Consider the following 18,210-nt stretch of genomic DNA (forward strand, 5'->3'; position numbering starts at 1 on the left):
ATTGTACGTTTTTTGTTGTTGTTGTTTTTTTGCTAAAATTATTTATCTGACAAAAAATCTTAATGTGTAGATAGTGTGCCTTTTTCATGAGTGTACACATAGGAACTGTTCCCAGAGGACAAGAGAGTGAAAGAGAGATTTCACTTAGGCTATTATGAGTATAATACGATGCTTAAGCGTATGAAATCTTCCCAAATCTGCAGCTCCTGCTGAATGATTATGTGGAGGTATTGCAACTGAATAAATACATTACAGCACAGTCTGTGTTCTGATTACATAAGCTCATATTTGCCAAGGCCTTCAGGGACACATTGTGCCCATCACACGGAGCTCGATCTGAAGGGACTCTTAAGTTAAGATCTCTCTGCTTTTAGGATCAATTTTAGAGGTACAATCACCCATTTGCCTTTCAACCCAATGGAGACTTTATCTTTAAAGAGTCATTTTATCTTACATAAACTAAGAATTATATTGATAAATATTATTTAAACAAAATATCTGTTCAATGAGTATGGATTAGGGATTTAATACATAAATTAGGGGCTTTACAGTACAACATTTGAAAAACCTGTGAGTCTGTCCCACACAGTTTTAATTTGTGTCAAATTAAATACAGCATCTCAGGTCTATTGATGGTAAATTTCATTGTTGAGTTTCTCGTAACAGTGCCACATGTTCGTTAATGATACATCTGCACAATGGGCTCCATTAATCCTGCAATTAGTGGGATGATTATCTTGTAAATCCACAGGAATCTTAGCCATCAGTCAGAATACTTGGCGGCTTATTGCACGATAATCAATAACGTGTTGGCTGTGATCCTCAGTCATCACAAACTTGCAGACAGCTAAATGTCATGCTTGAGAGTGATGCATGCTGGGAAGGTACAGAAATATAGGGGACTAATTCTCCCTCATATATGCTGTACACATTTAGCACATAGTCAGAGTAACATAATTCTACTATTTCTCCTGGCATTAGTGGACACAGCCATTGCATAATCAAACTAGTCATTATGTGAGGGGGTGGAGTCTACAGTCACGGATAACAGCAGGAGAAAATCATCTGGGCCGGTTCTTAAGAACATGCTACTTTTGTTAGACGACCATCTGCTATTGTCAGTGAGAGAAAGATCAGAATGAAAATTAAAACGTGGACAGATATACGGGTTATTGGGAGGATTAATAAATACTTTTGAACCACATAAATCCACCAAAATGCCTATTTTCTATTCTTTTCTTTATATGCCCTGGATAGGATTGCCAATATCTTGTTCCAGACATAAGGAAAACTCTCATTATATGGATGCTGTGGTATAAAGAAACACACATTTATGTTTTATTTCAAACATATGAAGCAAAGGATCTTTCAGGGTGAACATTTTTCACACATGCAGACATGCACCGACTCAAATGACACCTAGACAGAGTATGGGGAGGCTGCAGACCTGGAGCCGGTAGATATAGGACCCAAACAGTTTTACGCCCCTGACAGTTTTACGCCCCTGTTGTTCCTGATGCGTCCAGTAGGGGGAGGTTGTACAGCGAAACGAATTGAGGTATGTTTTAATCCTTTTTTAAATTAATTTATTAATTTATTTTGTATTGCAAATGAAAGGATACAGACATTAACAGTGAGAAGAGGGAAAAAAACAAAAAAAACAAAAAAAACAAGGGGGGTACAAAAGAGATTGAATTAGGCTACACAAATCAATACAATATTACATTGTCAATAAAAAATTAAAGGTTCTTTACAACAGACTCGAGGATATTATTTGTTTTAGAAACCTTTGAGTTTAAAGGTTTTGCCATTGGATGGTTCTGTCTTTATGCAGATGAAACTTGCCCAGAATTTACCAAAAAGTTCAGGACGATCTGGCTTAAATTTATCTTACCACGTATGTAGGACACTGTTTTGTAGCTGTGTGACGATCAATAGAGAATAGTAGCCTATACAGCAGATATTAAATCGAGGATCCATATGATTACACGGTACTGTATGTCTAATGGTCTAAATATGGTTAATATCTAAATGTAACTTTATATAAATTCACAACAACATATTTCACTTAGTCTCCATATAAAAACATAGGCTACGGCCTATAACTGCAGTAGGTCATATCATTACTTGTCATAACACGTAGTTGATCCAACTATGTGTATTTTTAATTTTTAAATTCACAAAAACAAAAGTCTTCTGTAGGCTGAGTGAAGAGAGTGAACACCGACTTAATATCTGCATCTATTTTTCTATTTTAATCCGTGCAGATCTACACTGTAGCGTTTATATTTAAATGAACAAAAACCACAAAATTTTCAAGTCTATGGACGGGTTATTAATGTGTTAGCGTCGATTTAATGATAGTTATTTCGCAGTATATCTCCCTACTGGACGCATCAGGAACAACAGGGGCGTAAAACTGCCAGGGGCGTAAAACTGTTTGGGTCCTATATCTACCGGCTCCAGGTCTGCAGCCTCCCCATATAGCCTAGACATGATTCTTCGCTGCTTCTGTTGCCTTTGAGACACTCCCTACAGTTTCATGTTCCCTGGGCGCATTTGCTGCAGCGACTTCCCACCTATTTTTCATTATTCAAGCCTAGTTATAAATAAATAAGGACCGCAGTCCACGAAAAACTCAGGCAAGAAACAGGACATTTGATCCTTCATTGAATGAAACCACCAAGACACAGTGTCAGTCTGTTATCGGGTTGAACAGTTAAATAAGACACCTTCTGCCCTCACAGGGGGTCACTTAAACACAGAGCCTGCTTATGTGCAGATGCATCTGCATATTAAAAACAACATTTATATAGAACCTTAAGGGTTCTGTCAGGCGTTTCATACAGGACTATATTTTATATAACCTTCTTCCCATCATGGGATCATTGATTTAGTTTTAATTACTTTTTATGAATTAAACAGCTCGTACACAAACTTTAGGCCTATCACTATATTTTTTTATATATTTTTTTATAATCAGGTAAACTTGAAAGTATTATGCAATCATTTAAGACATTTATCCTAAAGGGTTCTTTAAAACTAAGTCAATAACATTAGAGTTCTATATAGAACCCCAAATGAACGTTTTTTTCTAAGAGCATATGAAAGCTGCAGACATATCTGAGGATGGCTGGGTTATTACATTAGCCTGATTGGATGCTGCTGTACTGGAGAGAATGATGTGGTTTTGTGGCCTGAAATGGCTCGTAAATCTTTTGTCACTAGCAAATGTATTTCCTATGAAACATCTCACTTATCTTAGGCCAGGAGACAATTCTGCTTTTCATAATCAAAATATTTGATTTGGTAAGCCTTGCAGCCACAGTTAAATTACTAGACCAATCAGAAGAAACAGAGGACAGGGAAAGCATTGAAAGTGTGTTTACTGTCTGCCTGTGTGTCGGTAGCATGTCAGATGAAGGATGATGTATTTTCATAGGCCAAAACGGGTTTTTGGAACAGGTTTTTTGGTTAAATGTCGAACTGAACCCATACTCTGTATACTTACAGTCTCATTGTGTTTATAATCACGCTCTTGCAAACTATATTCTAACTCAACCTTTCAGGGAAAACATTTAGAACTGAAAGAGTTGTCAGAAGCTTAACAGTGACGTTTAAGTCATGCGACAATGGAGTAGTTTGTTTAGCCTACTTTTTACTTCTTGTATTTTTGCTCCAAAATTAATTCAGTAAACTTGTGTTCATTTGTGAAGAGTGTCATGATGAACACAACGTGTAAGAATCTTAAACTTGTGTTGGTCACAGAGCTTATTTTCTGCAATGATCCAAAAGCCAGAGGGAAAATCCTAAACGTCTCCTTACCAGAATTCCAATGCTAGACTGTCTGCCATCTTTCAGTGCTATAATTTACCATAAACACTGAAGACAAAAGCTTTGGCTCAGAAATATGCTCTTAATGCTGACCTAGAGAGCGTTAGCCTGAGACTCATTAAGGGAAATGTTTATTTTCACATATGCTTGCAGTGCAACCACTGACTGAAGAAGAGATGAGTGGGAGAGTGAACTATGTCTAGCAGTGTGCCTCTCAGTAAAAAAATCTTTTGGCAGTGTGTATTTGAAGCAGCATTCTCAGTCTCTTACCAGTGATAACAGCTAGGTCCAAAAACCAGATGCAAAATCTCTCCAGCTGCTTGAACAAATCTTAGTTATTAGCTGAGGATGGGGGAGACTTCCTGTCTAATGAGCCCTCATAGTGCTGTTCATCCAGCAAAATCAGAGTTATCATCGACGTAGCCTTCTGCGTTGGCACTTGGAATATAATTTCACGAGTTCACACTTAATTAGAGGGGGTAACGTTTAATGCGTATTTGGCGTGCTGTCCGGGGGGAGGGCTCTGAGCTTGGAGTTTAGCCCGAACCTAGAGTACTGCAAGTGGTAGAACAAGAACTGTGGAGAAGGGGTGGTGGAGGGATGCTGCTAAACTGTCAATGGATTGAGGTGAGACTGCTGAATCTATACCTCTCTTATCATTGATTGCTGAGCGCTCTCCACTTAATGTTAATTATCTGAGCGTGTTCCTCCTGAACTTTGTCAATAAAACATCATATTCTGGATGCATGTGTGTCTCAACATGTTTTGACAAATTTCGTCTTGCCAATGTTTGACAAATTCATCTTGGGACAAACTCAGACTTTTTTGATTTTTGAAGTTAAAGTTTGCCATCAATATGCAGTGAACTTTGAAGAAGATGAAGAGAAAGTGCTATATGCATATACAATGCACATGAGCCATTAAGCATTAGCTGCTCCTTGGGTTCTTAAGTGCACTTTGAACTAATATGAAGCCACAGATTTAAGAGATCTTGTGTAATATAGGCTCTAAACGAATACCTCTTAGAGGAGCTGGCAAAGCCACAAGCATAAAAGAGTGCAAATCCATCAATCCACTAAACAAAGACAAAAACCCCTGCAGTTATATACTGAATATAATTCTGCATCATTTAGCTGTTTTTTGACTGAGCTATCTCACTGCAAGCTGGAAGAAAATACTGCAGAAGGGGAACTGCCATCATGAATAAAACACCGGCGCCTCTATTGTTACCTTTGTCAGTTTTACGTATAATTATGTTATGAATAACCAGTATTTTGTCTGGTAAATTTAAGAGTTATGTGTTATTCACATTGCCTTGACTCTTGCTCAGCCTTGACTGTTGCTGGAAAGCAACAAGCACATTTAACAAAAATATATATTTGCTCATAAAGAAATGGGGGGGGGGGGGGGGGGGGTATATCAGAGCTAGAGTTGAAGCTGCTTCACCGAGCCCCTCTTCAGTGGACAGCAAGCCAAATAAGTTAAACCTAATATCTTAAAGATTATATGGGCAAACAAACTCGTTAATTTTAGAAAAGACTTCGCTTTCAATTAGGCTTGCTGTTACTTTGACAATCACAATTCCATAAAAATACAAAGCAGCACAGGTGTTGTCAACATTATAATTAGAAATGAGCACCAAATCAGATGATTGCTGAAGGATCATGTGACACAGAAGAAATGACTTTCCGTTAACTTTTTGGTTTAACATGTTTTTAGTGTTTAGCATACTTAAAACAAGAAAACATTGCAAATATAGGGAGAAAAAAATGTGATACCATTATGTGATATATTTCAAAGTTTTATGAATGTTTAGATATTTTACTGAGAGTAAGACAAGAATACTGATTCATTGCAGGGAAAATGATTTTTGCAATGCTCTTAGATGTGAACTTATTATTTATCTCTTTTACTGACCCTTTCACTCAAGTTTGGCTGTTTCTACAACGACTGATATCAAATGCACCTGCCGGTGCGGCGACCAAAGTATGTTTACCATCTGCATGTTGACCAGGTGGGGCACAGACATTGACTACCGCTCTGTTTACCATTGTGGAGACAACACAACACAGGGATCCATTTGTCTACTTAGCAAGCATTGCAAGCTATTGTTAGAGGGATGAGTAATTGTTGGAGAACGAGAACAGAAAAGGAAAGGCATCTCTCTCAGGTCAATATATTTCAATGCTAATTTATAATTAATCTGTGAGCATTCTTTATTGTGAATTGTAATGTCAAGGGCAATTTTTCTGTTGTTGCTTTCTGCCTCTTTCTCACTATATCTGTGGTGTTCTTCCCTGGTAAACCCCAGCTAAGCAGACATCCCAACAACAATGAGAGGGTGGGCAACCCAACTGCCACGGCTCATGTAAAACCACAACAGTTGCCAGGCAACAGTTGCCTCCACAGCAGGAGCAGAAGTCCAATTGAACATTAATGATTCTGAGCACAAACACACTGGACTGCTGGCGTCTGCTAGATATTTTACTATGGTTAATTACGCAAGTGACTGCAAAAACACAGAATTCTTCAGTTCATCTGGGCTAATGAAGAGGCTAATGGAGGCTCAATCTCAGGCCCAATCTGGAGCCTGGATCCTTGTGAATCTGTGCAGTATCACCTTCAGATTTCAAGTCGTTTAATTCTTGCTTGAGCGGCTCCTGTCTGTCCATGTCCATGTATGGTTTTTGTTTGGCATCCAATTTATCTTGTTGGTTGTTCACACTTCAGCAGTGATAATAATTTAAGATGTATCCTGCTGGCAGTTTTCCCTTGCACTCACCCTGGTCTGGTAGCAGCTAACAGACACAATCATGTTTTTTTTTTTTTTTTTTTTGGTCTGTCATAGTCTTGGGTTCATGAAACATATTAAATCTAAAATTATATTTTCCCATGTTTATTCATTTTATTTAGGTTATTAAAACAACAGTTCACAAATATATATATATATTTTTTTAAAACACAAAAGAAGAATGTTTCAAATGTTTTTGTCCATATAATGAAAGTCAATGGGGTCCAAACCAACATGATTATGCATCTAATTAAAGGATTGTAGAGTCTATATTGATTGATGAGATGTAAGGGCCAAATTATACATAAATTATGCATCAGATGAGGAGAACACAAAAGGAGATATTTTGAAAATGTCTTTTTTATCCATATAATGAAAGTCAATGAGGTCCAAAACAACATGATTGGACCCCATTGACTTTCATCGTAGGGGTCGATGTGTTAAAAAACGAAGACATTTTCAAACTATCTCCTTTTGAATTCTGTTCACCTAATGCATGTATAATTTGGCTTGATCTAACACCTCTTTTTAGTTATAATCAATATAGACTCTACAATCCTTTAATGAGAAGCATACTCTGTCTTAATAAATCTTTGCGCATTTGGGAAGGTTTAGATAATGGGAGATAGATTTATTGAGGATTATATGGATTCATCCTTTAGTGCAGCAACATCTCCAGCCCACCTACTGTGATCACCTTTGTTCTCCGACGCTGAGATTTATGGAACGGTTCACAAGCTCCCACTGGAGAGAGAAACTAAGAGAGAAAAGTGCGACAGAAAAAGAGACTGGTGCTGTTTTGCAGGTCTTCAGTGTCAATGGTTATTGCAAGAACATGAATTTTGCAAACACACTCTCATCCAATTGGACACAATAATCCTCCAAATCAACCGGAGCCATTCTATTCTGACATAAACTAAAGCAGAACATGTCAGCAGAGAAGACAGAAGCAGAACAATCTATCAGTAGAGCTAAAATATCAGAATCAGATATCAGGAAGAGCTAAAATGTGTCTAGCAAAAAATTAGTCACTCACTGCAGCTCTATTCTGGGAAGTTGTGGAATTATTTATGCCATTTTTAGTTAGCATGATGCGTTCAGAGACTTTTATTCATAAGAAGTTGTTTTGAGAGGAATTCTGTTAAAGACAAAAGGAGAAAGGCAATTAATTAGAGACCGGACTAATGCAATTACGTATGCGAGAGTGCAATTACAAACCTGCAGGAGCATCAGTGTCAGCTTGTCGCCTCTCGGGTTTTCATGGAAGCGAATTACATTTACTCCTTTGCATAAGAGATTATTGCTTGATGTTTGTATGACAAATTTATTTTCAGATTTATCTTTTACTATGTGTATCATATCTAATGGCTCTAATATAATACAATTTGAGCTTACGTAAAACATAAAAGTAATAAAGGAAATACATAATAAACTGTAGTGTCAGGTCTGACAGGTAACGTTAGTCAAGCTTGCATCAACTGACTCTCAACTGATCCACGTCTACCTATAGAAATATGACGCCTATCACAGCAACCCTAAGGTCCATTCAGGATTATCAGCAGCTTTATCACATTGCTCAAGAGCTAATTACCCTCCTCCATCCCCAGCTCCTCCTTTCGTCCAATCAGGACTTGGCCTATACATCTTCGAATCAGAGTCATTTCTTGAATTATGTTAAATTAATGTTAAATTAATTATGTTCATTAAATTAATGATATTATAAACATAAACGATATCATTAATGATAATAAATAAATAAATAGGCCTAGTTGGCTAACCGAAAAACATTTGACTTAGGCCTATTTGATTTGATTTTTTTTTTTTTTTTCACCCGTTACGATTTTGAACAGGGATTATATTTTCCTTTTTTTATTTTTTTTATTTTATTAAAGACACAATGTAATTGTTTTAAATAGCCTACATGTGCTTACAAATGTTACAATTAAATGTAGCCTGTAAGATGGACCTCGGATGCTTCGCCAATGCGGACACAGACTCAAGTGCTACAAGAGCCGTTGAGTGTGTGTGTGTGTGTGTGTGTGTGTGTGTGTGTGTGTGTGTGTGTGTGTGTGTGAGTGTGTGTGTGCGCTGGTCTGCTCATGCGCCCATGAAGGGATGCTGCTGCTGCTGCTGATGATGATCAGAGGTGTGTGCGCTGCGGCGGGCTTATTTACACCCGTTCAGGCACACTGCATCAAAGAAAAACTCTGGTGCTCCATAGGAAATGGACTTTCTAAAGGGATTCATGTGTCTCTGCGGTGATACATCTCAAGGTTAGTACTGAGATATGGCGTTAAGTGAGTCTATTTCTTTACGTAATCTTATTCCTGCCCATGTTATTCTCTATCGGTGTGTCTGCCATCATTTTCGCTCTGCGCCCGAGCTGGAAACGTTTTATTTTCAGTCTCTCTTAAGACTACACGTCTACACCTCTTCCTAGTCGTTTCCGTTGTTTATTTCTTTAAATGGGAAATACATGTCACACTGCTGTGATGTGAAACTGGTGAAAAGAGACAATGTTTTTCTTTGAAATTAAAATTTTAGGTATGCAGGTAGGCTAATATATTTATGCAGTTCTTTCTTTTTTTTTCTTTTTTTTTTGTAGGCTACTGTGTATTTTTTTTTATCCCATTAAAATCCCGGGTTTTACTGTGCACACGGTAAATGGTGCAATGCTACACCATGTTGAGTCCGAAGAGGCCATAAAACAGAAATTTTAACATTTAGGCTACAACGAGTTTTGCCTTGGAGCGTTTGTCAAATTAGCCTTTTAATTGGCACGAGAAAATAAAAATTTGAAAAAAAAAAAAAAAACGAATTGCTGTTTAGATTCCGCCATGTGCGCCTATTCTCTTATCTGAATGAATAAATAAGAGCTTGTTTGTAAACCTATCCGCATGCATTAGGTTGAGCGCGCGCTTGTCCTGACAATACTGTTCACATTCATTCATGTTACCTTAACCCGTTCGGCCCCGAATTATGTTCCAAGGGACACAAAACTAGACCGTGCTTTATTTCTTTTTAAAAACCTTGTTGGAAAATCCTAGTTGATGTTCATTATATAGGGTTAGTTGGCTCCTTGACAAGGTACCATGTAACAAGCACTAGTTTGACTATACCTTATGACAGTGGCGGGCCGTGCATTTCACACATAGGCCTTCAGTGATGTCAACCCTGAATTAATAACTTTTAATAGTGTAGCAGCGCACACACATACTCTCTATAATTGTTGTGAAATTCCTGTTTTTATTTTGCACCGGCAGTTATAGGGTTAATGCGGTGAGTTCGGAAAAGGTAGAGAGAAACGGGCAATTGAGTTCGGCTTTTGTGTACAGTGGTTCTTGCGTTCCGATTATAAATTCAGAAACGGATCCTCATCCCTGTCTTATCCTTCAATGGCTATAGTATTAATGTTTGAAAAAAAGAAGTTGTTTCGATCATACATTTACAAGAAAAATTAGGAAGAAAATCATATTCAGCACGGACAAAAACAGGGGCAAAAAATGCATTATAATGATTTTTTGGACATACTCTCCAAAACTGATTTTTTTACACAAAATCCATCCTAATTTATTTCCTCAAAAAGACTTGAATTACTTGGTTGTACAGGTTGTCTGTGCTTTTCAGTCCCAGCAACCTTTTCTATCGCCATCGAGGTTAATGTGCTGAAAGTCGAGTCTATCCCGTGGTATTTCTGTCATAAGTTTTAATTCGCTTTAGTGCTGAGAGTGTCTGCTCGACAGAAGCAGTAACGTTAAACAGGGAAAACACCGCAAAACATGACGATGTGTAACGTTACAGCCGACACAAGCTCTCACACAGATTTTTGCGGGACTTTTGCCTTCAAAATCAGTCCTGGCATAACTTTACATTGCAGTCTGTTCTGTTTTTACCCGGACCGATCGATAGAGATCCGTGACTGCGTAAGCTGGATAAGGGATTTTTTTTTCCGGTAGGTTTGAACCTGCTGGTGGTCGAGGAAGGAAAGAAACATTAATTTGTGGGTTGAAAAACTATTAAATCTACAGGTATTTTAGTGTACACAGTTCGCTACTGATGCGGTTAGCTAGCTCTGACTACCAGTAATAATAGTACACGCTCTGACCATCCAATCAAAGCGCATGAAAATGCTTACGTTATTGTATGCCTGCTAGATGGCCCCGGTGCAGTCAACTCGATATCTGATTGGCTGATTAAATCTGACCGATTATCTGATTGGTTAAAGCAACAGTTTCATTGCCATTCATTTAAGCTACAGGCGCCCGCAATATCGATTCTGAAGGCCTCGAAGCAGATATATTTGACCCTGGCAACACATGATGACTGAAATATGATTGGATAAAAGCACTAAAATAAATATACACTACTAGAAGCAGCGCAACCAAGAGAAAAGCTATGAAATTATGAGAACGGACTATTGGGAATAATTTAATACTCATTCATAAAAAAATGTATTAAAGTGCAAGTTAGTGATTCTCATAGTGTTTAGGCCAGCAGAGAAGGCCTTGCTGGCCCTGACGGCCCACCACTGCCTTATGACCAGATGGTAGCTGGTTTGTTGATGGTCCAAGACTCTCTGCCAGCTTGGTGCAGCTAATGACGAGCTTTTACCAGATAACATGTTCTAAAAGCCCAGTTACCAAAATTAACGCAGCCATAAAGCCAAAAGCCAAAAAAAAAAAAAAAAAAGAAGAAGAAGAAGAAGAAGAAAAAAGATAATAATCATGCATGCTTAGATATTTACATTTAATGGACATGTTGGACATGGTTCTGAAAGGTTCAGGAATAAGGTAGCCTATTTTAAAATAATAATAATTTTCTATTAAAATTAAATAAGCCTATTACATCCATTTACATTCAAAACGGTATACAATTCTATTTTATAAAATAAAACTTAATGTTGATAAAAAAATCTTAATAACTAGCACAGAAACAAACAATAAATGTCACTTACATGGCCAAGCATGTTACATGGATGGTCATTTGGATGGTCTTCTCAAACCTGCACCTTTTGGGTGACCAGCTCACAGTGTCACACTACCCACATCTTTGGCATGTTTCCAGAGAGACATACAAGTCGAATGTTAGTGCATACACAGTGTAATTCAGTAGCTTACATCTGTTGCTTTTTATTTATCTTTTTTACAGGCAATGTTTTTGAATACAAAATATCCATTTCATTAGAAGAAGATTAAGATTAGACATATAAACATTCATGTCAGTATACCCTATTTTTTATACGAGACCCAATGGGATATCACAATGAACATAAAAGAAATCAGAGTAACTTATTTAAAGTCATATTTAAAAATAGTAGTTTTAAAATATAAGTTCATAAATATAAATGAGTTAAGCATATACTTAATAACAATTTAAAAATTATTTGATCCGATTTCTAAATGACGAAAAAAAAGACTAAATTGAAATGGGCACTGGGTCTGAACAGGTTAACATTTTGAGGCAATTCTGTTTAAAGAAAAGTAAACATTCTTGTTTCTTTTTTGTCTTCTAGCTCTAAATTTGCCTCATCAGTCCCACAGGCTGTTCTTCCAAACAGTGTGGAAAGGATTTAAACAGCCACATTACTGAAGAGGATTTTATGACTTATGCAATATCTACATTTTAACTGCGTTTCAGAAATGCCCCCTTCTATTAAGTGGTGGATCAGGCGGGCTGTCTGCTTGTCCTTTATTCTTGCACTGATCCCCAGGACCAGAGGATCGACGCTGAATTGTCACAAAATGTGCATATGCGCCAGTAACATTGTCAGCTGCTCCAAGATGAACCTGACGATGATTCCATCCGACCTGCCCAGCTACACAGCCGTGCTTGACATTAGTTTTAATGAGATAACTGGACTACGCGCACAATGGACCAAGCACAAACTCCCCGAACTCCACAACCTCTTGCTCAGCCACAACGGTTTGTCGTTCCTCTCTTCGGAGGCGTTCGTATTCGTTAAGCAACTGCGCTACTTGGATCTGTCGTCAAATAATCTGCGACAGCTAGACGAGTTCATTTTCGAGCCACTGATACATCTGGAGGTTCTGCTGCTCTACAACAATCACATCTCGCAGATCGACCGCACGGCCTTCTTGGGCCTCAGCAGCCTGCAGAAACTCTACCTGAGCCAGAACCAGGTGTCCCGCTTCCCCCTGGAGCTCGTCAAGGACAAGAACCGACTGGACAAGCTGAGCCTGTTGGACTTGTCTTCCAATCGGATCAAAGTTCTCCCAATTCAAGACCTCCAGGTGCTGCCGGCCTGGCTCAAGAACGGGCTGTACTTCCACAACAACACCCTAATCTGCGACTGCGAGCTGTACAGTTTGATGGCTCACTGGTATATCCGAAGACTCAATTCTGCACTGGACTTCAAGGACGACCACACCTGCGTGCATCCCGGCCCGGATAAACGGGTGCTGCGTTTGTTCGATCTCAACACTCATATGAACTGCAGCACGTTTAAAGAAACCGATGAAGAAGCTTATTTGGAGCAGACGCTCATCCTTAGCTGTGACACCCGGCATCGAGACATGTTAAAGACCTGGATGCTCCCTGGAAATATAGTGTTATCTCCTGGCAATAACCACAGCGCTGTGGTTCTCCCAGACGGCAGCCTAGAGATAAAATCAATACGACCTGAGGACTCAGGTGTGTACACTTGCTTCGCCGTGAGTGAATACCTCAACGAAACGCTCTACGTGGTGGTAAAAGTCTACAACTTCACCCTCAATGGAAACGGTGACAGCCTCAACACTGCTTACACCACTTTGGTGGGCTGCTTGGCTAGCGTGGTCCTGGTTCTTATCTATCTGTACCTGACGCCCTGTCGCTGCTTCTGCTGTCCCGACCAGGGTAAATCGAAGAACAATCATGAAGACAGTATCCACTCCTCCATGCTCAGCGTCACCCCCACGCATGACGATATGGCAACCAAAGCAGAGCTCAACAGGCATGTGGCCTTCATAGACCCAAAGGACCTGCAGGGACAGAACGGAAAAGTAAATCCAAATGGAGAGGAAGAGGTAGATGAGGAAGCCATGCAAGGAAAAGGAAAGCGGAAGAAATCGGTGGCAGACTCAATTAGTTCGGTCTTTTCTGATACTCCCATTGTAGTCTGAGGGAGGATGTGTATTTTTGGCTGGAGACAGTTCATTGTTGCGACTTTCTCGGACAAAGAGACTGAAGGACAGTTTGCCATCCTCAGTGTTTGGCTGTTTCTGCAAAACCTTTCCAGCATTTTAATCTGTAGCACTTAAGTATATACTGTGAGAAGGTCTTGCTATAGGTCTTGCCATATTAGTGGAATCTAAACTTGGAGTGTTTAGATGTTTCTGTGAGTTTAGGCCGACTAAGTGTGACTAGAGATAGTCTTGGTAAACATCACATGCAATCTGCAATTTCTCAATGATCAAGCTAGGAATCTAGATTGAGAAACATTACAACATTAATACATCCACTATATAATCACGTCATAAGCATGAGCTTTGCAGACTGCTAATGTCAAGAAGAATATAGCATAGAATGATGCCCTTGTAGCTAATCATATTTACCACCTTTTATGCTAACTGACTGACCTTTACACTTTATGTAAGCCATACAGTTGGTCATTGCAGGGGGAACGCAATACACTATTGCATTTGATAGTACAGTCACTAGAAAAAAGATGGAAAATGATCTGTCTCTATAGAACATTGTTAGTGTTTTTTGAATGAATAAGTTGGACTGTGAACTGACTGAATCAGTTCCCTATGTAAACAGGAAACACCCATTTGATAATACTTATATAATTAGCTTACTAATTACTGATATATTGCTATGGGAAAATAACCTTGTCAAACTGGATTAGCTGGTTGAATCTAGACTCTTTCCATCCAATTTCATTTTAAAATTTGATATAATTATCAGAATATTTTATCTTTACATTTAAGTTTTTCATTCCAATCACAAAATTGTAAGACCTTACTTAGAGTTCTTATGTATATCAAACTATATGTATTTACAGCACCAATATTATTTTATTTTGGCTAACTCTCGCATAAAAATGCAGAATCTCGCATGACGCCCAGAGAGTGACATATAATGCTAATGCAATCTTTTAATAGAACGGCGTGTCCCATCTGCTTGCATTCTCATCTCTAAAGCTATAATGATTTGAGCCTGGATTCATCAGCCAAAACAGTTTCGGACACTCAGACCTCTTCTCACTCTGCGTTTATTTGCACTTGTGGTGGTTGGAGTTAGTGCTGAGTCATCCATTGTCAGAATGGACGTCATTTTTTTTTTTTTAGCCCTTGAAGCACCGATGTAATATTCATCACATAAAAGCCAAATGCTGAGGGATTTTTTCATTATTATTATTTTTTAATCTTGAACCATTTGAATACGTTTTCTGAATGAATTAAAATCAAGGGTGAACTCAGGTCAAAACGTGGTGATTAGTCAATCCCGCTCATGTTCTGGTATTCTAAATTATTACTTCAGGCATACAGCAGTGATCTGATCTCTCAAAGTCCAATATTATATTTGCATAAACAATGCCATAGGAATCTAAATGAGAATGCTATGAATCATAATGTAATGCATAAAGCTTGTCTGCTGTGCTCAAGGAAGATGTGTCTAGATCCATTCCATATGCATTTCGATTACAACATTATTGTCCTGATGGACTTGAAAGCCATGATACGGCTGTTCCAGAACACTGGGATAGGCAATGATGTCATAGAGGGACATCGAGAAACATACGTGGAATTAGAGCGTCCAGCGCCCTGCACACCTAGAACCCTTAATTCTGGGAATTCCGCTTCCATTCTTCTGTTCCTGGAAAGAAATCAGACACATCTCACGTGTTAACCATAACCACTTTATAACATTGTTTGGTTGGGTTCAGCAGGAGCAATCTTAGTTTCCTCCGACCTCTTTCCCTAGTAACATCGTAATTACATCCTGTTTTGCGAGCGAGGGAGTGGGTGAAGCTATTAAATGTTTGATAGGTGGATGAACTCACAAACAGTATTATCTCAGGGAGAGGGAATGACAGATAATAGCAGCTATGGCAGACTGCAGTCATGGGCAGTTGCGGTCTCTTACACGTCTCTCCAGCTGCAATCCAAAATTAGTGTTGAGGGGAGGGAAAGGCCTTACCATCACAAGCTCTGTGGGAGGAGGCCTGAGATCTCTGCGGTGCGCTTGCGAAGAGACAGAAAAGCCTAGCGCTCCCCGTAAAACCACATCCAGCAGCTTTTCGCCCCCCTGTCTTGTGTGTGTGTTCTTCTGAAGTGTGTCCTTGGCTATTTCGCTTCGAGCAGAGTTCTTGTGAAAGACCACTGTTCATTACTCAGCATTTGACAGTACATCTGTGCTTTTTGTATGGGTAAACAGTGTTTGTTTTTACAGTGTTTATGAGATTGTGTCATTTTAGGTAGCTTTTTTTCCCCCCACTTGAGGTTCCAAAGAGACTGAATTCCTTGTTCTTCTGTGTATTGTTGTTCATATACAGTTGTCTAGATTCCACTTGTGACTAAAGGATATTGGTAAACCTATTTTAATGACACTGACTGTAAAGGTTTTTTTCTGTCATGTATTTTAAAATCTGATCATCTATTTGTCTAATATATGTTATTTAGGCACATAAATTGAGATTTTTTTTTAGTGTCAGTAAATTAAATCTCAATGTATCGAGTACCAAAACTTTACATTAATTGTTGCATTCATTGTTTAAATTTCTAAAGTCAACGTGAATTGCCGTTCGCAACCCATTTTACTTTTGTAATCAGATGTATTTTCAAGTGAAACGTGATATTCAACAAGAAAAAACAAAACAATTTGGGTGGAAAATTGATTGGATTGTGAAAAGTGTCCGTTTATAAAAGAGAATGGAGCCAGACTGAATGCAATTTTTCTGAAACATTTTTATTTCTTTGGCTATTGGTTAAGATTATCCATTAGCCAATAGTTCACAGTGACATGTGAAAAAAGTTGGAAAAAAGCAAAGAGTTTTTTCCTTTATAAAATTAACCAACACATCATGCGAAATTAAACAAGAAATGTGCGTTAAGAAAGTAAGAAAGGAGAATTTAGATTTAATGTTGACTTGTAGCCTCTCAGAATGTCAAGATGGATAATATTAGAAGTAATTGTGCTAATGCTGACTCTCAAAACTGTGCAAAATTAGCTTTAGTACAACTGTTCACACCAAGGATGATAACTATAGTTTTAATTATTGTTCTAATTCTTTGAGAATACTGGAATCAAGATCACAACAATAACGGTAACGACACAGTGGAATGATATCATGGAATCAATATGAAGATTAAAAACCTTGACAGCCAATCAGACTCCGTCGGGGGGGTATCGTTCTTGGTGTAAACGGGCCTTAAACTTGGTACTCTTAGTACTAGAGACTAGATCAAGTCCCTTCTGTCCTATGCTAACATATGGAATCTTAAAACTCTACATTAACAGAATTCAAAACAAGTAACTAGTTTTGTGAAAGTCAGCTATATTTTAGTACATAAAAATAGAGGTAAAGCAACACAAATCTACCAAAATCACAGTAATGCAGACATATCTGTACCAATTCTTAGTAAGCAAGCATCCTGATACACTTAGATTTTGCTAAAAAAAAAAAAAAAAAAAAAACTGTGTGAATCCTAAATGGTTTGAGATCTAAAGTCTCAACCATCATTACTAGTCTCTGAGAGCGAGAACAGAAATGTTGTCAGGTCCAGTATTAGAGCTAGAGGCATTGTTATAAAAGCTTATTTAGTCTGAATGTCAAAAACCAGACTGATGAGTGCCGGGTGGCGTGTATTCCTGAAAACTCAAACTGATTCTGGATCAGCAGTCCACATAGACATATACCTGTGAGAAGTATTATTTATCAATAACATAAAAGTGAATAAAAATGAAATTGACTGTTTTTGCCTGTTTTTATGCTTTCCGTTTAAGCAGACATATACAGTGCTATGCATAAGTTTAGACACCCATGCTAAAGTTGACTAAAAAGAGGAATAAAAAATCATATTTTGGAAATTGAACTTAATGCCTTAATTTAAAAAAATAGGAAAAATCCAACCTTTAAGGACACCAATTTTCTTTGTGAATGAATAATGTATCGTAAATAAATAAATGTTCTTCCTTAAAATACAGGGTGCATAAGTTTGGACACCCCTATGTTAAATTCCCATAGAGGCAGGCAGATTTTTATTTTTAAAGGCCAGTTATTTCATGGATCCAGGATACTATGCATCCTGATAAAGTTCCCTTGGCCTTTGGGATTAAAATAGCCCCACATCATCACACACCCTTCACCATACCTAGAGATTGGCATGGGCTACTTTCCATAAGATCATCTCTCAATGCAAATCAAACCAGCTGTTAGGCTAACTGAAATAAAACCATGCCAATCTCTAGGTATGGTGAAGGGTATGTGATGATGTGCGGCTATTTTAATTCCAAAGGCCAAGGGAACTTTATCAGGATGCATAGTATCCTGAATCCATGAAGTAACTGGCCTTTAAAAATAAAAATCTGCCTCCCTCTATGGGAATTTAACATAGGGGTGTCCAAACTTATGCACCCTG

At 38.2% G+C, this 18,210-nt stretch overlaps 1 protein-coding gene across 1 annotated transcript; it reads left to right on the forward strand.

Moving 5' to 3' along the window:
• The first annotated feature begins 8,742 nt into the window (after positions 1-8,742).
• Positions 8,743-17,540, forward strand: amigo1 (adhesion molecule with Ig-like domain 1). The gene is made up of 2 exons (XM_079636500.1): positions 8,743-8,898; positions 12,138-17,540. The coding sequence occupies exon 2, from the start codon at positions 12,232-12,234 to the stop codon at positions 13,744-13,746; it is 1,515 nt and encodes a 504-aa protein (XP_079492626.1). The 5' UTR covers positions 8,743-8,898; positions 12,138-12,231; the 3' UTR covers positions 13,747-17,540.
• Positions 17,541-18,210: the final 670 nt, after the last annotated feature.

This window comes from Phoxinus phoxinus, assembly GCF_949152265.1.
Source record: "Phoxinus phoxinus genome assembly, chromosome: 15".
Classification (NCBI taxonomy): domain Eukaryota; kingdom Metazoa; phylum Chordata; class Actinopteri; order Cypriniformes; family Leuciscidae; genus Phoxinus; species Phoxinus phoxinus.